Raw genomic sequence first — 24,512 nt, 5'->3', positions numbered from 1 at the left:
TGCCAAGTGGCCGTCGAAAGCGTGAAATACCTTGGACATATCATCGATGGAAAGACTGTCCGGCCAGACCCCAGCAACATACGCGCAGTCGAGCAGATCTCTGAACCCAAGAATGTTAAGCAAGTCCGCAGCTTCCTGGGTCTCTGCAACTACTACAGGCGTTTCGTCAAGAATTTCGCCCAAATTTCTAAGCCACTCACGGAGCTCACAAAAGGAGACAAGAGCTGGCAGTGGAACGACGAGTGCCAGTCGGCGTTTGAGAAACTCAAATATTACCTAACCTCACCTGTGCTGCAGCTGTTCAACCCTGAGTTGCCAGTTGAAGTCCACACGGATGCGTGTGGGTACGGGATCGGCGCGGTTCTTGTCCAGAAGCACGGCGATAAAGAGCACGTCGTCAGCTACGCGAGCCGCCACCTGAATGAGGCCGAGAGGAATTACAGCACGACTGAGCAGGAGTGTCTCGCAGTGGTGTTTGCAGCCCGGCAATTTCGGCCCTACCTATTTGGGATACCCTTCACCGTCGTCACTGACCAGGCAAGCTTGACGTGGCTAATGACAACCAAGAACCCCAGTGGACGCCTCACACGATGGAGCCTACTACTTCAAGAGTTCAACATCACTCTCAAGCATAGGCCAGGAAGCAGGAACTCAAATGCTGACACCCTTTCCCGTCTTCCACATGACGCCGCCCCACCATTTGAAGAAGAAATGCCATTGTTCATCGCCGATGACCAGAGAAGCGGTATGAGGAAGCTGCAGGAAGAGGACCCTTTTCTGAGGCCGATTATCGGTCACTTGCAAAGGCCCGAAGAACCAGCCACAAGGAAAGTTCGACGCGCGGCCAGAGCGTTTAGTCTGGTAGATGGAGTGCTCTTCAGGAGAGCCAAGGGTTACCAGGAGCACAAGCTAGCTTTAGCGGTGCCCAGGAATCTCCGACGCGAGATTCTGTTGTCCTGTCACGACGACGTAACGGCAGGCCACTTGGGTATGAGAAGAACCCTGGATAAAATTCGCCAACGATACTTCTGGCCGAAAATGTTTTCGGATATCACGAAGTACGTTTCATCCTGTCCGGACTGCCAGACCCGGAAGACACCGCCCACAAGACCAGCCGGCCTGCTGCAGCCCCTGCCGCCGGCTCAGCGACCTTTCCAGAGAATGGGGATGGATTTCCTCGGTCCTCTGACGGCATCGGCCCATGGAAACCGACATGTCGTCGTCATGATAGATTATCACACCAAATGGGTGGAAACGGTCGCGACGCCGGAGGCGACGGCGGCGTGCGCGGCAAAAGCCTTTTTGGAGGCAGTAGTTCTTCGACATGGTGCCCCAGAGCAGGTTCTCACAGATAGGGGACGCCACTTCGTGGCAGATATGACGGAGGAGCTATTCCGCCTCACCAACACCACCAACCACGCCCGCACAACCGCCTACCACCCACAGACAAATGGCCTGTGCGAACGGTTCAACCGGACAGTCGCGGAAATCATCAGCCAGGATGTCTCCTCCGACCACCGCGACTGGGATGAGTTTCTCCCTTTCGCAACGTTTGCCTACAACTCCTCGGTGCACGAGACTACCGGCTATTCCCCCTTCTTCCTATTATATGGTCACGAACCAACACTGCCCACCGACGCAACACTCCAAGTAAGCGAGGGACAGGGAGTGGCACCAGCTAATGAAGAATTCCTGCGTCGCTGGAACAAGGCCAAGGAGCTGGTACTGGAGCGAGAAAGAAGGGCACAGGAGACGAATAAACGCCGCTACGACCAGACGCGCCGAACACAGGATCTCATAGCTGGCGACCTCGTGTATGTCCGAATGCCCACCTCGAAGCGAGGACGGACGTCAAAGTTTCTGCACCCCTACCACGGGCCCTACCGCCTAGTGAGACAAACCGCAGCCAACGACTGGGAAGTCGAAAACCGCCGCGGCCGCCGCGACGTGATCAACATCAGCCGGATAAAACCATGCATAAGCCGCGACGACACAGCCGAAGCAGTGGCTGGCATCCAGCCAGGTAGTGTGTTTCTACCAGAACCGCATGCTGCAGCTGAGGGCGTGGAGAGCCCTGAAGTGCAGGCAGAAGACAGTGACAGTGACGAGGAATTTTTTGATGCCCTGGACACGGTGCCGTGTGAAAGTGCCGTAGCATCAAGAAGCAAACGCCGAGTGGTGCCAGCATACCGAGACGACTTCCTGTACTATTAGTGCGGCTGAGTGCGGGCCATGTGGTGTGTGCATACTGATTGTGCCCGGAAAGGACGGCAAACTATATCATCATCAGTGAATTGCTGTGTAGTTTCCGCTACGGAAACAGACTCGAACCTGTAACTCCAGTGAAGTGTTGTGACTCGGACCTGTAACTCCAGTGAAGTGCTGTGTAGTGCCCACTACGGGAATAGACTAGGACCCAGGTTTCCACCAGTACGCTGTATATATAGTAACTACCATGCATCCATATCACCAGTGCTGTGCCGTGTATATTTCAAGTAGTAGTACAGTGACTCAAATCATGGTTTATCCCCATTATTGTTGTTCCGTTGTTGCATCGCTTTGTTCGTGTTTTCTTGCGTTGTGAGTGCGGACACTCACAATTAAATGTACCGGAAAGGAATGTAACGATGCAAGCGCCATCTCTGCCTTGAAAGAAGAAATGTAAGAAGGCAGGCGCCATCTGCAGTGTAAAACGGAAAGTGTATAATGTAAAAGTGCTTTCAACCTGTTGCGCGTTGTCCCGACGGGGGGTGCTAGGGCAGGCTCCGCGTTTCCGGGAAGTTCAGGGTCTCCCTTGTTAGAAAGGGTATAAAAGGAGAGGAAAAAGCGCAGCGGGGGACGGCCCTCGGGAACAGTCAAGCGCTGTGTTGCACTCCGACCTCACTTGTCCCCCGCCGATGCGTCAACGTATGTGGCAGCTCCGCAGCCCTCGTTCACGCAAAGGCCCCGCGGGCAGTTAGTCGCGTCCAGAGCAACCGTAGACGTTTGAGGCGGCTTTGCTGCCCTCGCCTGCCCTACCCCCCCTGTCGGACTTCAGCATCCTGCGGAACCAACAAACGTCGTCACCTCCTTGAGTAATGCTATCCCGGGTGCCCCGTTAAAACGCACCCGCGACAGTGGTGTCGACGCCATTAACTACGAGTTTTCACACATTGTCTGGCTTAAGTACACAGCCTGAGCTGTGATGTCAAACCATACTGTGCTTGCAAGCAATGCTTTCAACCATATATGCAAGCACCCATATCACCACAGTGACAGACTGACATAAAGGGGCTGCGGCGCAGTCCTTTGCTTAGTGCTAAATATAAAGCAGCCCTCCCGCTATTCGTCACCTTTAGCTGTTTGTGGCGGGTTTGACTCTGGTAACACCAAATACTTTTTCGCTGTTGCCAACAAGCTTCACAACAACTCGTGCCATAGCAAACACCTTGCCACGAGAAAGTTGTAAATTCTGCAAGTACACGCAGCAGTTTAATCTGTATTACCAAATTACTGCGCCATGATGCCGTTCATCTCTCTTTGGAGGTCAACAGACTGCTTCTGCAGGTGCAGTGCCTGCCTGGGCATCTTCAGCTCAGCTTGGCGCAGCTTTCCCGCCTGCTTGGACTCCTCCAGAAGCTGGACGACGCAATCAAGCCCAGCATTGTATGAACGTTTTCGTCCTTTGGCTGGCCCTGGCACACTTGCAGATGTGCCTGCTGCCACTGTTGCATTCAGCGATGCTGGGACCGGGACTGCCACCCTCGAGCACACTGCTGCAGCTGCTGTGCACCTCAATGCCCACAGCAAGCACGTCCGCATCTTCAGGGGCCCCCTCAACAACTTCCACCTGAATAAAAAAAGCAGCAGTACAGAAAATCTCATTTTTTGCATTTGCTCCTGTGTGCAGAAGCATTGCATGTAATGTTTTTTTTTATCACAACTTCGGGCAATAAACTTTGTGAATGAGAGGGCCAATTATCGTATGGTTTATTGGCATTCGAGTACATATAGGTCGTGTTGAGTATAAAATGCCTGTGCATAACAAAACCTTCTGCCCTAGATCATGCTGTTGCCCTTACTATATTTGTCATTTGGGCACTTGACATATTTGGCTTTTCAAAGAAAATTCAAGTTTTGCTGTTGACTTCACATGTCTGTTACCTAGGAAGGTTAACACCATGTCAAAGATCACTGCTCAGTTTTTGTAGCTGACTGAGCCATTCAAATCTTCAATTATCATTATCATTATCATTATCACCTGCAGGCAAAGTGCATTCGGGCAAAGTGCATTCGCACTTTGCCCGAGACAGACTATCGCCTGTTGCGTCTGAGACAGATTTTAAGTGCATTTCTGTCTCAAAATCTGTCTCAGACGCAACAGGCGATAGCGTCCCCATGTTCCACGCGCGTTTCTGCCGCTTCCCGCACGCTTGACGCGTAATTTTTTAAGTCGAATGCACTTTATAAGCGACCCCAAACCATCCACCGCCGGCGTCGGCGGCGGCGGTGGCGTCGGCGTCCGCAGTGCTCCTCTATATTTAAAGAAGAAACAGCATCCGGCGCCAGGTTTCGATCCGAGGACTTTGCGGCCGCAGCGCGGCGCTCTACCGACCAAGCCACGGAAGCGACGCTGATATCAGTGTTAGTGACGCGCCTTATATCTTTAACGCATTCAAACTACGTCGTCAGCGGCGTGCGTTGGCGACTCAGCGGCGTTATAGCGGCTTGATAACTGCGTGGTGTACACGTGATACTACAAACCCGATGGAAGAGATGGAAGAGAAGGCGGCGAGGCGGTGGGCTGCGGGGGCCGAGCGCAAGCGCCGCAAGCGGGCCGACAACCGTGCATTCGCACTTTCACATTCTCCCCCTCGGGGAAATGCGGGGGAATTTTTTTTTGGAATCTCCGGCCATGGCAAGTTGCAGTGCTTCAGGCGTCAGCGAACCATCATCCGGCTCCTCGAGTGCCAATCAGGACCGCATCGACACCGTGTATTAGACCGCTGGTGAATCTGCCAGTCGTGCTAAACATGCGGAGGATGTGAAGAAGCGTTTGGCGTCGCAGTCGGCGATAGAGCGCAAGTTCAAACTTTCGGACAGAGAACCAGCGAGCGAAAGCTCGGAAAGTGGCACGGAATTTGTCATCGTGGACTTGGACGTGATAAATTCGTGATAATCATTGCATTCGTATTGAATTGCTCTAGCAGGTGATGGTATTTCTACAACCCTAGTATTGATCACAAAATTGCAATATCCAGCTACAGCCGTGCAGTTTTTTTGTTTTGAGATATCCCTCTCCCCCTTACGGGGTCTTTTTTATCTTGCAATTGAGCTATGATGATAAGACTAGTATCATTGCATTCGTATTGAATTGCTCTAGCAGGTGATGCTATTTGTACAACCCTGGTGTTGATCACACAATTGCAATATCCAGCTACAGCCCTGCAGTTTTTAGTTTTGAGAGATCCCTCTCCCCCTTACGGGGTGTTTTTTTATCTTGCAGTATAGCTATGATGATAAGACTGGTATCATTGCATTCGTATTGAATTTCTCTAGCAGGTGATGCTATTTGTACAGCCCTAGCGTTGATTAGAAAATTGCAATTCACCTACGTCTTTGCTTTAGTTTTGAAAAGCATAACGGAATAATGTCATTTTTTCATTGGCTGCTGTGCTTTAGCATTACAGGTAGCAGAAGAGACTGCAGTATGTGATGTGTGGGCTTGTATGTAGTTTTCAGAGGCACAGGAATAAGCTGGGAAATAGTAAATCTGGTTTCTGAAGTTTATTAGTAGAAAATCTACTTTTTCTCAACCGTTTTCAGAGATTATGCTTGGCTTTACGCTGAATGTTTTATGCTTATTTTTGTGGTACAGGCACATACTTAGTGTGCTTTTCTTCATAAAGAACTGAGCTACACAGCGATGCAATTTTTGTTATTGTAGCTGAACTGTAACAAAAGTTACCACGATCGGAAACTTCAAATGCATTTTTCTCAGTTTCTTTTTTTGCGAGACCGTGCTCCACCTTACAGGGGTTTTTGTTATGTTGCTCTTGAGCTAGGATGACAAGACTGGTATCATTGTATTCGTATTGAATTGATCTAGCAGGCTATGCTATTTTTATTACTCTGACGCTGTTCACCTATACGCGAAATTGAGTAAAGATGAAATAATTTTATAGAAATTGTTGGTATGAAATGTTCACTTTTTTCATACTTTGCAAAAGCTTTTGAAATGAATAAAAATAGCATAGCCTGGCAGAGTGGACTTTTGGCATTATGTCCATATAATTCATCTTTGAGCTTGATAAAGCGAAATAGCTCTAAACCCCCGTAAGAAATCCCTCAATAAATTCATTTCAAATGACTGTAATTCTTCAACAAATTCTGCTATGTTAAAACCAATTACACATTTGACATCAGCATAAAAAACTGCTCAAGCCTGCCAATTTTCACCAAGCTGGCACTGAAAATAAAAAAAATTGTCCAAAGACCCACCTCCCCCCTTCATTGGAGAAATAGAAGAGCAGGGTTATCGAAAACTAAAATAACACGTACCCACTCGGGGGGATTGGCCAATACATTATTTGAAAACAGTTAGGGAAAGAAAGTACTAAAAAATACAGGAAACCTAAGCTGCACCAAAAAGCTTGGAAATCGTATTAGATAATGCAATGTAAATATGTTGGGAACAGAAGTGCCTTCAAGGTGTCTTCTTTGTCGCTGCTAGTTATTGTTTTCACTGTAATACCTTAGTTGTCATCGTGGCCAGCAAGCAAGGACCAAAGAAGAAAGCTGGTGCTGCAGGAAGCACTTTAAAAGCTTTTTAGTGAGGGCATACCCCATCCTTAGCGACCAACCGGAAATTTCTGAAGGGAAGCAATTGCCTTTCTAGCCAACAACTTCCGGAGTCCTAACACACCAGGGGCTGGAACGGAAAATCCAACATTTCTGCCACAGCAGTATTTGCAGGTAAGTTCTGAAATTCGCAGCAGGACGGTTTCATTAGCATCAGGTGTCTCTTGGCTATCCGGTGTGCAGAACTCGCAGACAGTCGACTCCTGTTAATACGAAGCCCACGGGGACTGCAAAACACTTCAAATATACTGAACCTCCGATTAAACGGAAAGCACAATAGCAGCATTACAATTAGTCCGCAACGTCTGCCTTGATTTTTTTCTCGATCTCGGATTTCGTCAGCACTTTGGGCATACGAGAAGGTTTGCCCTGAAAAGAGGCGTTGCTGGTACAAGTGACAGCTGACCTGCCACTTTGACTGCGCCGCCTCAATTGTGATGAAGCCTACATAGTGCAGAGCACGGCAGTGTTGCGGCATTTAAAAAAAAACAATTTTATTGAGATACGACGGTCATTTAGATGGTTTTTATTCAAAAGAAGTTCCACTTATCTAATATATGGAGTTTTAACTTCCATTTATCAACTGATTGAGCTTCCTTTTATTGAGAGAAGGGGAAACTAGTGAGAGTACAAGCTCAACTTGCCGTGTCCCACTGGTAACTGAAGGGGAAGTTAAGCCTTTCAAGGGCATGAAAATATGAAAAGTTGTAGGTGACGATGGCATAACCATAGATCTTTTGAACGAGGGAGGAGATATTGTGTTGGAAAAGCTTGCTGTACTATTCTCGAAATGCTTGAAGACTCAAAAAGTGCCCATAGCCTGGAAAAACGCCAACATTATTCTGGTTTATTCTAGTTCATAAGAAGGGAGATCCCAAGAACCTCAAGATTTGCAGACCTGCCAGCCTATTCTCAGTTGTTTGCAAGCTGTTTACCAAATTTATAGTGAGCCACGTATGTGACAGCCTGGATTTCCAGCAACCCAGAGAGCACGCTCGGTTTAGGAAAGGGTACTCGACTAGGAATCACATCCTTGTCAATCAGGGGATAGAAAAATCTACAGAATACACTAAACCCTTTTACCTGATATTTATAGACTCTAAGAAAGCATTTGATTCTGTACGCACCACAGCCATGCTAGAAGCACTGAAAGACCAGCGAATAGAGATTCTGTACGCACCACAGCCATGCTAAAAGCAATGAAAGACCAGGGAATAGAGACCTGCATAAGGTCTCTAGAAGAAATATATAAGTAATGCACGTGCAGGATAACCCTTCACAAGCAAAGCGGTAAATTCCCCAATCCGACAGGGAATAAGACACGGAGATTCGATCTCTCCAAAACTTCACAGCATGTCGAGGGGGTATTTAGAAAGCTTGAGGGGGGAAATAGGATTAAGTATAAACGGGGAATACTTGAGCCGTTTGAGGTTTGCGGATGACAAGCTACCTCTGTCACTCAGAAAAATCTACAACCAGTGCACACTGCCGGTGATGACATACGGAGCTCAAACTTGGCGCCTGACTAAACAACTAGAAAGCAAGCTTAGGTCGGCTGAATGGGCCATGGAACGAATCATGTTAGGACTAACACTCGGGGACAGGAAACGAGCTACCTTTATCAGAGAACAATTAACCCAACAAACCATAAAACATCCTGTGGATGTCCATTCAGTGTAACTTCCCCGATATTCAATGTGCAGAGAATATCCGTGAACGCCCACTTTATGTCCACAGGATATCCAGGCGATGTCCCTATTGCCTTTCGTCTGGATATCTACAGGATGTCCTTAAAATTCGTGGAAACTTTCTGCGGTCATTTCACAGATATCCGGACGACATCATCCCCGCACGGGGCATCTTGAGCAATCTTGGTGACGGTATTGGCGACACCGCGGACCCCGCGCCCCCAAACATAAGCTGGAACCAACCGTGGCGATGTGTTGTATGCTGAAGGTTAGAAACCACGAACGGTGGCTGTCGGAGCCCAGGTCAAGCTCCGGCGGATGGACTCCCTGTCTGTTTACCAGGCAGGGAGCTCCGCGACCTCTTCAGCTATCAGGGTAAGGCTGACGAAGAAAGTACCCCCGTCCCCTGCTTCTGTACTATGCTAAATGGTATTATCTAAACCCCAACCCAAACGTGATTGGCCCCCGAAAAGGGGCCAAACCGGAGTTTCATTTCCACCTCTTTCAACAACTGTCTTTCCAACAACTGTAAACAACGTCTGTTCTCGTTTTCTTGTAATTCTGACACAGCAAGATCTGTCGCTTCATTGTCCGTCTTCTTGTTATCGAAGTTCCTGGAAAGTATAAGGAGCATTCACCGCCGGCCCAATCGCGCTGCCGCAAGGCCTTATGGGAAGGGCGAATCAGCGATTCGCCATAACGTTGGCGGCAGTTTTCTGGTGTGGTTGTTGGTTAGCAGCTCGTGGGTGGCGGTTAATAGTACTTCAGTACTACGTACACTGCAGCAACACGTCGATGCGAACAAGAGGCAGATGTGAAAACGATCAGCTGGTGAGTTTCCTTTTGGCCCCTGACGCTGTGCACAAGACGAAAGATGTCGCCGAAGCGCCGCGCCGAGTGCACTAGGGCTGGTTTCGTCCTGTCAACGGCGGTGGCATCAACAGAGAAGATACGCCAAAGTTTACTGCGATCATTTGGTTTCTGGTAAGTATATTTACAGCTCCGCATGTGCATGCGCTGTTTTCGTGCGTGCCGAGCGAGCGCACTGGCACTGCATCGAGCTTCTCACTTTACTTCTCAAGCGTGATCTCGCTGGGCCCGAAAACAACAGAAAAATGCAATGAACGATGCCGTCTGGTCCTAATGCTGCGTGCGCGCGCAAATAGGTTTGAGGTGCGTGTCAGAAGGGTAGAAAGTGCCTCCGCATAATCGTCACTGCCCACGGCGCGCACAAACAATGCGCACCGACAATCGTCCAGCTTAGGTGCTCGCAGTTGTGTAATCAACTGCAAATTCATCTGACAGTACGCGTCCCCCTGACCGTAATCACCTGCCTTATCACCCTGGTTTTTCATGGGGAAAGTGCGAAGCGATGGCAGCTTGAATGTTTTATGAAAAAGGCCCATCTCCCCGCGAGGGGGACTCGAGTAAATGCGTCGCATAGGTGATGGGTGTATTACGTTAACGTTTATTGTTTGGGGAGTTGGTGGTAGTGAATGCGTTGTATCAGCAGCTTCTTGACGTAGTTTGAATGAGTCAAGGATATAAGGCGCGTTCGTAGCCTTTCATTCTGTGTCGGTTTTGTGGCGCAGTGGGAAGAGTACCATACTCGCGTTCCGCCCGCAGGGTCGTGGGATCGGAACCAGACGCCGGTAAGTATTATTTTTTTTATATAGTGTAGGGGGAGGGGTGCGGACCTGTTGCTGAGAGCGAGGAGGGTAGCGTGATGCGGGAGAGGAGTGGGGGAGAGGGCGCACCTGGAACGGCTGTTGCGGACGCCGAGGCACGCCAACGCCGACAACGCCGGGTGACATCGTGAGTTAAAGAAATGCTCTGCATTTAAAATTACACAATCTTCCCGTAGGGAAACCTTGAGTAGTATGCAAAGCAGGCATGGGGTCGATTCAAGTGCCCATTAGTTTTCAGTTCGTCGTTTCCGTTAGGTTGAGGTACGTAGCTACCGTTATATTTGCAGTTTGGTTTCCATGGTAACTACCACACTCTTCACGTACCGGAACTACGAAATGGGAAATTGCGTTAAGCCGATGGCTGTTTCGCATACTACTCAGGGTTCCCCTGCGGGAAGATGGTGTAATTTTATTAGATGCGATGGGGCTATGTCCCTCCCTTGTCGTTGTTGCGCCGTCCACACCCCCACTGCGCATGCTCGGCTTGCTGAACGCCCGGTGGTGTCTTACCCTTGAGCGACAGTGTTACTGGTGTCTTCCTGGGCCGGCCCGAGATGAGCCGACCATGCGCAGTGGGGGTGTGGACGGCGCCACAACAAGGGAGGGACATAGCCCCGGCGGTACAAGCATATCGGGCCAGCAGGAGCGGAACCCTGATTGGTCGATTCTAAACACGCTGATTGGTTGGTTTACAAGCGGATGTGACGTCATTTTTAAGGATCGCCTTTTTTTATGGGAGAAATACGCGCTGGTCTAAGGAGGAGAGTCGAGACCGGCCGTGCTCTGACCTCCGAGGTTTGCGGCATGTTTACGTTTCTGCGGCATGGCGGGCTCGTAGAGTGCTGCTTTCACCGATGAGGATCGTCGGAGCTGCTCTGACTGCGACAAGGTCTTTTCGCACCGAAAACACATGCTTAAACACGAGAGAAACGTGCACCACAAAGAGGGGACAAGCTCAAAAAGCCACATGAAGTGTGACAAATACGGTCACCTCGTTGCAACTTTTGATAACCTCGTCCACCACAGATCGATGCACGATTTCGACGCTGAGATTGTGCAACTGGTCTTCGGCAGTGCTGAAGGTAAGACAACTTTGAATAGTTTGCTTTTATTTCGCCTGCGTTAATCCGCTTCATCTAGTATTGTGCCCAGTAATTTAAGGCCTCTTATCGCACGTGACCTTGAATGGCTGTGAGCAGCGTTTAGAAGTAAGAAAATGTAAATATGAGCGAAGAGATATTCGTATTTCATTGAATGGACATTTGTGCTATATAGAAACGATGACTTCATTGTTTTATTTGCGACGGTGTTACAAATTTTGGTTAGGCCTCAACGCAGCCCTATCAAGTATCAAGTCCACGCTCAGCGACGTTGCAAATAATGCAGGGCGGTATCTTTCGTGCTGTTAGCTAAACTGAATCAAATGAAATGTAAATGTGAGCCCACGTATATTCGTCACTGTGTAAAATCAACCTCCGCTTGCTTCATGTTGTGACTGTTCCAAATTTCTAGGCCTAACGTATTAGCATTGGAACGTTCGCAAGTGGAAGTTGCGCGCATTCAACATATTACAACAATTTTACGACGCGGAGTCGTGGTTCTGGCGAGTTGGTACATCACTGCAAGGGTTTAAAAGCGCCGCAAAGACGGGGGACCGAAACGGAAGACTCACAGCGCACGCGTGTCTTTGTGTTTCGGTCCGCCGTCTTGGCGGCGCTAAAAAAATCTTGGAATCAAGGCAACGCGACATAATAGACCCTTTGCAAAAAAGGCGGACGACACTGAGAATTCAGCGGTGCTAACACTGGTGGTGAACGCGACGACGCCATTAGAAAGGAAGCGGGTCGTAGCAACGCCGTTGCGGTTGCACGTTTTCGCCCACGGCTTCACGAGTCTGTTGCCCCACGACGCGTATGCAATTACGTGGACGGTGGACGGTAGCTAATCCCCAGGAACTCTGTGCTCGCACCCTTTTCGCTTTCTTTCTAATGGCGGCGCTGCGGGTGCACAGTGTTGCCAGAGTGGCTTGCTGTTTTTCCGCCAACGATTTAGCCATTTCGCAAAGGGTCTATAGAGAGTTTTAGCATAGCGTTACCGTGTTTGCGGCCGTCGACTGCGCATGCGCGAGAGTTAACGTGAACGGTAACTTACCGGCACAGGCTTTACCGTCGCCAGCGAGCTTCCTGAGCAGACGAAGTGTACCGTCGCGTATTGAATACAGCAAATGCAGTGCGCTCGGCGCTTTATGCTTGGTACAGCCTATGAAAGTAATCTTACTTTATGCTGTTTATTACGTCTTCGGCTCTTCCCAGGTGAGGCTGCAGTGTTATGCTGCATCTGGCAGTGTGCCAGAGCACTTTTCTCTCAGCAGAGCCTGCCTGCTTCAGAGAGCTCGTCTCCCAGGTGGCGGATAGGGAGGCTCCTACCAAGGAGGCGGGCTAGTATTAGCAGATTTCAACCAGCACAACATATGCTTCATTTAAAAAACTCAGCCTGCACATTCCTGTTTGGTAAAAGGTGGCAGTATCATTAAGAGTAAATGTGTTGTTGTGATTCTGGTATGCACTACAGTTGCATTCAAATTGCATGTCATCCCGCGCCGGTAGTCTTTGGACTGAAAACGGGACTGGGTGGTTCATCTAGGTTGGCCCAAGCATGTTGCTACTTAAGCCCATGCCTCTGCTTGGTAGGAGTGGTGCTTGCACCCGGGGACCAACAGGTGACGGGACAATGAAAGCTAGTGCCCTGTGTTCTGCCACAGAAATCGGTCTTCTATATCATGCTTATGTGTGCGCATGCAGTCTACTTAGCCTGTTTCGGAGCTGAAAGTGTTGCTGTGGACTGCCTGTATGTTTTCTTGCACCCCTTATCCAGTGCCCGTTTCCCGGGGATGGTGCATACCCAACGCTGCCTGAGCCCGTTAAGCTCCAGAGGACTTCCACCCTGGGCCACGGCCCACCCGGTGCTGCAGCCCCGTCCACTCACGCTTCGGTAGCATGCTGCCATGGGTTCTTTTTGGATAGCCGAGGGGGGATTCCATGCTGCTACAATTGATCACGGCTAAACTAGCAGTGCTAGAAGAGGCCAACTGTGGGGACAGATACTCCTGTACAACAGAAAATGCCTGCTTTTGCTTACGCTGTCTAATCTTTAAAAAAGCAACACCTGGGTCATGAAGCACAGCATAGTGGAGGGCTACGGACTAATTTAGACAACCTGGGGCTATTTAATGTGCACCGTAATCTTGACACAACGGCACCATCGTATTTTACCTATTCCCCGCAATTACAGCCTGGCTGTCCTCAGTTACTGCATGCTGCAACCCTCCTTAGGTTGTCATGCTGCCAAAGCATGCTACAAAAGAACTCGTGGCCTGCTCAGATTGACATTTGGGTTTCACTACCGTTGACGGATGTGAAGGCTCACTTACAGCCTCTGTGCATTTTTTTTCGCTTGCTAGGAGTAGACTACATTTACAGGCACTACAAAAATTTCAGTGCCTTGGAATGTCACCACTTTTGCCTGCAGTTGGATGTGCACTACCCCCGCCCCCTCCCCAAACATTGCTAGGCTTATTTGCGAGCTGAGAACAAAATCGACCTGTCAGTCCAACTACCAAAAATGCAGTCCTGCAGAGTATGGTCACTCATGCTGTATGTGTTTCATTTTTCTGTATTCAGCAAGTTCCTGTTGTCATGAAGATGCTCCATCCCCATTGCCTGCTGCGCCTGTTAATGGACAAGTCACTGTTGCTCTAAGAACTTTCATTTTGAGCTGTGAATGCAACACCGAGGGAGCTGAAGGCACATTGAGAAATGTGTCGCGTGGGCTGCAGTTGGTGTTTCCCTTATTGCTTGAGATGTGCTCTAATAGGAGTGTTGCCGCACTACCTTGGCAATGGGGCCTACACTGTATTTATACGAATCCAAATAAACATGATTTATCTGGAAAGTTTGCTTCAGAGACATCTCTTTGCTACAGATAGCAATATAGGCCAGGGAGAGAAATGGGAACTATTGAGTGCATGGTGGAGGCTGCCACGAGCACACCGCATTTGAAAGACTGGCAACAGTAACGCTTGATTATGAACTTATGCAACTTAATTTCCACGTGGTGGTTCGTTGTGTACCTGCAGCATTCCAAGAAAAATAGCATTCATGCTGGTTTGCATGATGGAAATGCGAGGGTTTTCTGGGTATTTCACAGCTGTGTCAATTTTTGAGCACCACAATGGGAACCTTGATGGAGCCAACATTTCAACAAGAGGAGTCGCCTTCAGATAACTTCCCTTGTCAAAGCAATGGCTCAGCAGTTATTCCTAATGGTGTGTTGATAGATAAGCACTTTCAGTGTGATACAAAATTTTTTTATTCGCTAATGATCAACCAAACGTCCTAACGTGGTAGCCTTATGGTTAATTTTACTTATTCAGAAAGAAACTTTGATGCTTATCAAGGGTGTGTGCAATGCAGTGGTTTGTAAGTATTCCGAGAACCATCATGAAACCCAGTAAAAGGCAACAAACCTCCAGACATCGGAGATCAAGGCGCTTGTTTTCAAGCAAAAGGAGCTTACATAGTAGCCCCCTAACTTTGCGGTATCCTAAATGGTAGAATGCAGCACACATGAACAGGTAACAGAATAAAGTCTCTTAGCAAAATGGCTTGGTGCAGGTTGGTTGCCATGGTCATTTTGAGTCACGATGACTAATATTTGTGCATAATCAACCTCCTACAGTCCACTGCACCACAAAGGCCCCTCCCACAGACTTAAAATGCATGCTCTGTCATCTGAATCCATTCCTTTCTCTGCAGCGGCAAGAGTACAGACAATATTCATGCAGCAAGCACACACAAGTAAAATTGGCCAACGTAGTATTTGTGCCAAAGCAGCAGCAAAGTCTAGAATTATGACGGGGGTCAAAAACACTGCAGCAACTGCATTTAATTGCAGAATGCGTGAGCTTTCCGAGATGCACTGTAAAGCTTGCAACATGCCAATGTAAACTGCCCTAAAGCTTTGATGCAGAACAGCAGCAAGTAGAGAGCTATTTTAAAGCTAATAATGAGGATGTCGTGCACTGAAGTGTGCATGTCTCGTACAAACATCTGCACTGCTATTCTTGAATCCTGATTTTAGAGGACTCCTTGCAAAATTGCTAGCCATAATTACTTTGGTTCAGGTTAGCTGATGCTTAACAGTATATATAGTATCTGCATGCAAGCAGAAATGATGTGTTAATCAGACACAGCCATGCAGCATTGAGTAAATGGAAGCAAGTGTGGCATCTTCTGTGCAAATCAGCGGTTGCCGAAAGAAAAAATGCGGCATGGCTATTAGCAGCAAATTTCCCTAGGGCAGAGGACACGCTGGGGCTTGATTGATTGTAGGGTTTAACGCGCAGACGCAACGCAGGCGATGAGGCGCGCTGTAGTGGAGGGCTCCGGATTAATTTTGACCACCTGGGGATCTTTAACGTGCGCCGAAATCTCGCACACACGGGCGTTTTTGCTTTTCGCCTCCATCAGAAAAGCGGCCGCCGCGGCCGGGAATCGAACCCGCGACCTTGTGCTCAGCAGCGCAACGCCTTAGCCACTGAGCCACCGCAGCGGGTGGCGCTGAGGCTTCATCAACTGGATGGAACAAACCATTTCTGATTCGTGTTTGGGAGAAGGTGTACATGCAAATCGAGAATTTCGAAATTAAGAGCATATAAAAAGAAAGTGCAACTCTCGGCCTAGGGCGAGCACAAATCATGGCTGCGTGTTTATGCACATGGTTAGCTGCCTGTACTGCAATGAATGTGCAAGTAGTTTTCTCCACCACCTATTCACCAAGTAGGGTTTTATGCTGACCATACCACTAGAGAGAGCAGGTTACGGGGTGACAAGGGTTGGCTGCAGCGAATCCTGCATGGCAGGCAAATATCTGGCCCTGAAAAGGGCCGTTTCAACAAGCCGATGGTCTTCGGTGGTGCCTCGTTGCACCTCAGGACGGCGAGAAGTACTGCAGGCAGTCGTTCTTCTCGTGGCCCTTGGATCCACAGCGGACACAGCGAGAGAAGGTGTTCTTGGCACCAGGTGCAGCTTGTTCTGGCGAGAGGATGCCCCGCCCGTACCGCCTGGCCAGCGCCTTCACAAGGATCGCGGACATCTCGTCGATGCCACGATCCCTGGACACGTGGTATCCATCCGCGGCAAACGGACCGCTTCGGCTGTTTGGTCGCGTTCAGGAAACGGTGCTGCGCACAAATTCAACAACAAAGCAAGCAGACTGTCAAGGCAAATGCAAGCACACTTCACAGTACAGATATTTGGTGTTTGGTAACAACAGGACTCGCGAAGAAATGCGAAGAAGGCATCGGCTCACTACTAAGTTCTTTTTTAACCATGTATGCAAACATTTAGTGCGACTCTCTGCCATAAATAGGTTCTTTTTATGCCCCTGCTACACCAGGTTTTGAAATGCCATTCGGCTCAAATGACATTCGAGCCAAATAAGCACCAAAAGAGACATTTGGGATTTCAAATTCCATTTCTAGCACTCGCACGCAGCGTCTTCGATCGGCAATAAAATATGTAATACTTCCGTACGTAAAACAAACAAAATATTTGTTTGTGGAACTTTGTTCACTGCTGATTTACTTAAAATATGAAACAAACATTTAATTTTAATACTCTCAAAACCAGTGGGTCAGTCGCAAAAAAAAAAAACTGCGCAAGACAGCCGCCACATTAGAGTAAAAACTGGTGCCTCTTCTAATTTGACATAATTTTACTGCCCTAGACTGCTCCTAAATTTGATCGTTGTATTATTGTACGAAAACGGAACGGGGCGACAACAGTGCCAATACAGCACGGCGAGAAATAGTGAAATCTTTCAAATACCATCGAAATTGTAGTGTAGCACGGCGGATGCTGAATGACATTCGAAGCACCCCATTTGGTTCAAATTACATTCGGACTCTAATGTAGCCGGGGTATTAAACCAGTTTCATACAAAGTGGGACTTTTAGCTCCTATTTCCGACTCTATAAACGTAATTCAGCGCAAACGCTAGGGGGTACGGCCAGTTTGATAACATGCATTTCGAGAACACAGCGACGTCGCAGGCGAAGCACGTGGTTGGTCAACATGTTTTTACAACAGAATGGTACCTTCTATACACATATATCTTCCACGCAAAACTGGCTAAAGTTGTGTACAATTTCTAATTTTTTAAGGCCACGTTAGAAATATAGTTATGCGTACCACTAGAGTACAAAACCACACACGTAGGCCTATACGAGCTTGTCCATTGTTACCTCGGCGTTCAGTATGTAGACGTCCCGCATACGCTTCAGGGTGGCCGTTAGCTTCCTGTTCAGCAAGCGACGAGTGGAACTCGCCCTTGCCGACTGGAAGCAACGAGGCAACACCTGAAGACGTACACGGCAGGGGCCACCTCGCGCTGCAGCTGGGTCACCAGGGCCTACAACACAAACAACAAGGCGACATTTGATGTCCATCCTGCCTTCACACACACAAAAAAATGTGCGAGTGTTTCCTCTGTACACACCTTGATGTTGTCACATATCCGCTGCGTATCTGCGCCGGTTCGGTCTAGATCGTTCCCCCCAACATAGAGAACGGCGAAATCTGCCGGCCGGCAACGCAAGCGCGACACTGCTTCGGACAGCCGGGGTGCGTTGTGGCCACCGAAGCTAAGTGTACAGGTCTCCACAAACGGCAACAAGCGCAGCCGCAACCTGCACATGTATTTGAGTTGGCTGTCGCCAACTAAAACTGGCTGCCTGGCGTTGCACAAAGGATGAACCACAGAACAGAGAACCGTCCTCTGAACTCACGCTGTGCCAAATGACTGCCCTGGCGAGAAAAAAAAATCAAAGGTCACATCCGGTTAATGTGTGTGTGACGTCATTTTAACGGACCAATCAGCGTTCCGCTCCTGCTGGCCCGATATGCTTGTCCGACGATGAGATGCTGGAGCGACAGTGTTGCCGGTGTCTTCCTGGGCCGGCACGAGACAAGCACGCTTCCCCTTAAAGGGCTCCTGGAGCGCAATTGTTGCCGGTGTCTTCCTGGGCCGGTGGATGGACGGACGACGGAGCCGAGAGCAAGAGATGCTTTGCATCTAAAAGCTTGAAACGTACGCTGTTATGTTCCCACATTCACCATACGGCTCGGCGCTGATTACATGAGACCCCTCGATGACCTGATTGTTTCCTCTTATTGCCGCCAACAATTTTGCGTCTGCTTGCATTTTGCGTGGAAACTACCTGATAGATGAAACTTACTCAACATGGCTAAGACTTAACCTAAGCTCAAAGCTGCTTCGATTGAGGTATTTTCTCACTCTGCAGCACAAGTTGGACACATGGTGGCCTGATTGTCTGCCTTGTGATTATGAGACAAGTGCAGTACATAGTGAGGTGGGTCTTCTTGTGTTTTATTACATCCACCAGTTTATTTGAAACAGCACTTCTGACAGCAGAAAGACGATATGTTGTGCCCTAATTACACTGTGGGGCATTGTTCTGAATGCTGCCCTGTTATGTTCACGTGCATGAAGAAAATGTGTGCTGTTGTGCCATGGATATTTTCATTGCCATCGCATAAGATGCAGGGTAAGGAATTCTCGTACAATTGTTGCAGGCATAAATGATGGTCCATGAGAGCCGACAAAAAGAAGTACCATGAAGTTGCAGGCCCTATAGCTCAGTACTGCAACCTTCCAGCACAAAGTGTGAATGGATGTGTTGACATCGGTGACATAGCTAGAGGCCGTAATTTATTACACTCAAGTTTTCATGTTTCTTTTTTATTACTGGCTGCCCTTTTGTTTACAGGGACCTGAGTCAGAACTACAATACTTGTGAAAGATGTACACACATATAAGGACGTTCAAAACAAAATGGTGTAGCTTGTAGTTGCATTTGAGGACAAGAAGTGCAACTATGCCACTATTTACACAGCCCCTCCCCTTTTCTGCAGGTGAGTCAAGCGACTCGGACAAGGATTGGGGAACGCCGGGGGCTCAATGTTGTGTATGTGCACCTGTTTACATTGCAAAAGGGCCAGAACAAGGATATCTAGGGCGCACCGTGCCCACGTGCTTCATACAGGCATTTGGAACCTTGGTAGCATGGGTTTCGAAGTGCTTATTAACAGGCCATCTTTAGTGCAAAGATGTGGTCTAGCTACAATAATCACCATACCGCCACGTTTCTATTTGTGATTGCCCGAGAGCGAGTCAGGGCTCTTATTTGTGAAGGCTGGAGAGGCAGGACAAGCAACAGGAAGGTGACAGAGTACAGCATACTCGACAGCTTGCCACCAGGTGATAGCATATTATTGGCAGTTGTGGGTGGTTCAAATGTAACATGAGCTCCACTGCTTTAGGAATCAGAGACTGGCAATGATGTGTGCATATGTACATAGTAGTTCACGTATAATAAACGTCTCGCCTTTCTCATAGACCATTCTGTGGCTAAGTGGTTCTTATAAATATTCAAACAATCAAATTTTACACAAGTAAAAAGAACACTGAACGGGCTGCTTCAGTGTGCAAAACAAGATGACAATTAAGATTAAAAACGAAATGAATACTTGAATACCCACATTTGCAAACATTAAGCGATGATAGTGAACAAAGAACGACCAGACACATTTGCGGTACAACTTGCATTTTAACCTCACCAGCGGCAACTCCGGGAGAAACACTGCGACTGCCTCCTTACAAGAAAAAAATCATAAGCAATGTGCTCACAACATGGCGATTCCACTAAGCAACTACTAATTGATACATCGTTAAACACACACGTCGACAAAGAATAAGCATTGAGGTGAGTCGGACACATTGAGCCTCTACATCCGTTCAGCAGCAGCCATGGCTCCAGTGGCTCTGTCGACAGGGCCTAGGAGTTCTTCACCTGCGAATGTAAACAGCGTGGTTAAAGGGTGATGAAGTATGTATTGGGAACAGCGCAAACAAATGTCAACACTACTTGTAGCCATCAATAACAGAGCTTGTGTAAAGGTTACTCGTTATGACATGGACTGCTGAACTTAAACAGAGGGGCATAAGCATCCCTGAGCGAATGATGAAAAGTTAAGCATGAGCAAAGTAATGCTTACGAGGTACTCAACAAAAACTAGGGGAGCTAATCAGTAAATCAGCTGAAACAGCTGAATTACCTGGCTGTTCTCTCCGTGCAGTTTTTTCGCAACGTGGTTGCAATTGTCCATGAAAAGCATCGCCCTGTCGAGGACTGAGTTGCGAGCGTTCCCGTTTCATTGCTGCGCTCGAGCGCTGCCGAGATCTGCCGAGCTTGAAATGCACCGTACGAACACCGGCTTCGCGATAGCGCTCATTCGAGCATTTTTAGCCGCTAGCTGGAGAGCGCCCGAGTGTGAGCTTATCAGTACACAAGATAACGTATGAAACAGAGCCAAAACGTATCAGACAAGACTAGCGTGTCTTTCTCGATTCCTTGCCTCGCCCCGATTTTGCGCAGTCTCAAAAGTTTGAGTTGCTGCAAGTGCGATCGCTAGCATCCAGCACCGGTGTTTCTGTCGTACGAAATTATAAACACAGTCACTGCCGCTAATCCAAAGCGATACGGGCAAGGTCTTACCTTTCCGCGCACAATGACGCCGCCGCCAACTTGTTTCAGCTGTGGCCGCTGAACGATCAGCCACTAGTCAAACGGTTGTGGTCACCTAGTGACCTAACGGCTTTAAAGGGTTGATGCGTCACGGAACTAATCGTGTGAACGAGGTAATATTCAATGTCCGAGCCTTCCACTGTAGGCAGAAGCGCAGCGTCGGTTTTCGAGGTTCTAGAGCCGGGACGGATCGACGCCACCAGCACCGCTGCTTTTTCTTCATTGCACTTTTAAGCGACTGCACCCAAATTGGACCACAAGTGTTCAAACACAACCAAACAACCACCACCGGTCTGATCACTGTCAACTCCGCGCATGATAACAACATTAACATAAAGACATCGCCTCCCAGTTCGCCCAAAAAAGTTTGATCGCTGCCACCGTTATGGCCGCCGCTTGCACGACCCCGGTGCCAGCATACGTTTGCGCTGCGGTGACGTCATGTGAATAGAGGCGTGCAAAGCCATGAAACAAAGAACTGGGTAATTGCTGGTGGAATTCGCCATGCAGCAGCACGCAGAAAAACTCTTGAGCCAGACCCGAATCGTTGATTCTGACATCAGGGACACGCCCCACCGCAGCTTAAACAGCTACCAGGGCGTGATCTCCGATCACGATCTACTGAATGAAACTGAAGCCGACCTGCTGGAAGGCCTTCGAGGTCAGGGAGTAAAAGGGGTCAGGCGCACAAACATACGTAGAGAGGACAAACAAATACCCACAAAGCACCCCATCTTAACTTTTGACAGGTCGAGCCTTTCAGAATACATCAATGCAGGTTTTGTGCGATGTCCAGTCCGGCCTTACATCCCGAACCCGCAGCGCTGTTTCAAGGGCCAATGGTTCGGGCACGGCGCTGTGACGGTCGGACGTCGCCACTGGCTGCCGCGGACAACACGTGCTCACACAAAAACGTGCTCCCACGTGGCGAGACAACGTGCGCGGACAAACACGTGCTGCCACGAGGAAAGACCACGCGCGCGCGGAACATGCACCCCCCCGCGTATTCAGAAATGTTGCCCTTGAAGCGCCCGGAAGGCATGCAGGGTGGCGTGCCCGCACGCGGGGCGATGACCGGCCGGTTCGCAGTATTCCACAACGAGCTCGTCCTTGCCCTCCCTGCAGCAACCCAAGGAGGGTATAAGAAGGCCAGCGAACGAGGCACCAGGACTCTCTCCGTACGGTGCACCATCCGGTCAGGCCGAACGAGGAAGCCCACCGTAGGAGTCATTCGATCGCGCGCTCCCTCCCCAACCCGGGCCGAGATTGCGACGAGGGGACCTCCGGCTTCTGACTCTCCCGAACTTCGTTGACCAGCCAGCCAACGGCCTCATCTCGGGACTGCGTCCACGGTCCAGCGGAGTACGGACCACCTGCGCTGCCCGGCACGAGAGTTCCGGTACCCACTCAACGGCCCAGACGAGCACGTGCACACCGCAACGCCGCATGTGAAAGAGTTCCCGGCTCCACGACCCGGCGCCAGCCGCCCACCTGACCCACCTCTACCGAGTCCCAGCCTCTCAACGGGTGAGCGCACTGGCACCAGCACTAATTATTGTTAATTAAATGGTATATTTGAGCCTGCGTTGTCTCATTTCCCCTCAACTCTGCGTGGACCCACCTAGTTGGTAGCGTGACGGCATCTTCCTTTCGGGGAGCGTCACAGCACGAACACCTGTCGCGGCAGACTTACCTGTGCAAAATGCGCCCAGAACGACCACCTGTCCAAAAACTGTAACGTGCAACGATTTCTTTGCGTAAACTGCCAGGGTCCACGCGCGGCCTACTCCAGGAAATGTGAAAAGTTTCAACTGGAAAAGAAAATCATAAACATTAAGGTCACTGAAAAGATCACCTTCCCAGAGGCACGGAAGAGGTTCGCCTCTTTCCCTCTGGGGAGGTACGCCGACGAAGTTCGCCGGGGGGCGGAGCGGCGTCTGGTTTCGGCGGGGACACGGTACTGCGAGTCAGACTTTGTCCCGCCCCCGCCCCCACCTGGGCTGCCTCTGGAGGCCCATCCCATCTCTACACCGTTTGCTGAGCCAGCAGCGGTTGTGGAGGCAACCGCGTCTGGTGGGAGTGATGCTGCATCCTCAACTTCCGCTCTGCGTCCTAAACCACACGTGAGGGCCCGGAGGAGGTGGAGACGGGGGAACCAGCGGCAGCTCCCATCCCCACCGCACCGCCTGCGCCATCCGAGGCATTCCTGAAACCCTCGGCGGTTGCGGGCAAGGAAAAGCGCGCCCCAAAGGGTCCGCGGTCCAAGGAGCCCGATCTCTCAGGCGCTCTGAGGACATCCGAGGATGAAATGGACATCGGACCGTTCTTGTCTGCGGTGCAACGCAAGGAACGCGTCCCGACGCCAAACATAATTCAATGGAACTGCAGAGGCCTTCTTAAAAACCTTGACGATGTGTACTAGATACTGCACTCCAATCAGCCAAGTGTAATATGTCTTCAAGAAACACATCTAAACTGGAGGCACACAAATTTTTTGAATAGTTACATGGTAGTTAGGAAGGACGGAGATGGTGTGGCACATCCTCAGGAGGTGTGGCCATCATTGCCCGAAAATCTTTGGCGTGCCACACTGTCCAACTACAGACTGTCCTAGAGGCTGTTGCCATTTGAACCATAATCTTTAATAGTCTTGTAACACTATGCTCTCTTTACATCTCTCCTGACCTCCAGCTCTCGAGCTCAGATTTCGAGGATCTGGTAGATCAGTTACCCGAACCTTTCATTCTAATAGGCGAACTTAATGCGCACAATTCTCTTTGGGGCTCTTCTCGCACGGATGCCTGAGGTCGCCTGATAGAGAATTTCCTAACATCTTCGGGAGCACGCCTATTCAACAAAACACCGCCCACATACCATAACTTAGGACACAATACATACTCATATCTTGACTTAGCTATTGGTTCTACAATTCTCTTTCCATGTCTTGAGTGGGGCGTGGCCACGGACCCATATGGTAGTGACCACTTCCACACTTCGCTAACGTATATAGGTAAAGGCCTATGCTGTCTGTCTTCCCAAAACAGGTTCTATGAAGCAAGAACTAACTGGAATACATTTACAGAGACCTCCAAACTACACCACACATCCATAGGACACCTACACGTTGAAGAAGCTACCCAACTCCTCACGGCACACATCCTCGACGCCGCCGAAAAGTCCATTCCCCACACCTCTGGTGCCCCGCGCAACCATAGGAGGCCGTGGTGGAATGAGGACTGTAGGCGGGTGCGAGATGCCCAAAACAAGGCATGGGGTATTCTCCGTCGGTATCCCACGTCGAGAAACCTTTTATTCAAAAGGGCAAAGGCGATGTGAAAATGTGTGTGCCGTGAGGCAAAACGAGAGAGTTGGTGCTCATTTATAACATCAATAGACTCCTACACCGACACACGAAAAGTATGGAAACGAGTACGCAAATTCAAGGGACAGCCACCACGCAGTCTGCCTCTGGTCAGCACAACAGGGGACACACTCGAAGACCAGGCTGACACACTCGCACAACACTTCTAACACGTGTCTGGTTCAGCACACTACACAGTTTCATGAAACACAAAGTCTCAGCCGAAAAGAAGCCTTTACATATCCGCGACAGATCCACCACATCCTATA

The 24,512-nt window shown here is 49.3% G+C and overlaps 1 protein-coding gene across 9 annotated transcripts in view; it reads left to right on the top strand.

Annotated features, from left to right (window-relative positions):
• Positions 1 to 14,135, top strand: part of LOC144172453 (uncharacterized) — a 106,379-nt gene extending 92,244 nt beyond the window's left edge. For 5 of the 9 annotated variants that reach the window (XR_013323008.1, XR_013323009.1, XR_013323010.1 and 2 more), the window contains one exon: positions 3,547 to 4,203. Coding sequence is in view for 5 of the 9 variants with exons in the window: in XM_077701154.1 (XP_077557280.1) it covers positions 3,547 to 3,651 (105 nt within the window). In the remaining 4 variants the exon portion in view is untranslated. Of the gene's footprint in view, positions 1 to 3,533; positions 4,204 to 13,896 lie in introns of those variants that run through there. The other 4 variants (XM_077701153.1, XM_077701152.1, XM_077701151.1 and 1 more) reach the window with 2 other exon arrangements.
• Positions 14,136 to 24,512: the final 10,377 nt, after the last annotated feature.

The sequence above is a fragment of the Haemaphysalis longicornis genome, unplaced genomic scaffold (genome assembly GCF_048455015.1).
Source record: "Haemaphysalis longicornis isolate Haplotype H1 unplaced genomic scaffold, Haemaphysalis longicornis Haplotype H1 scaffold_213, whole genome shotgun sequence".
NCBI lineage: Eukaryota > Metazoa > Arthropoda > Arachnida > Ixodida > Ixodidae > Haemaphysalis > Haemaphysalis longicornis.
Note: the sequence above shows the minus strand (reverse complement) of the source record. Positions and strands in the feature narration are given on the sequence as shown.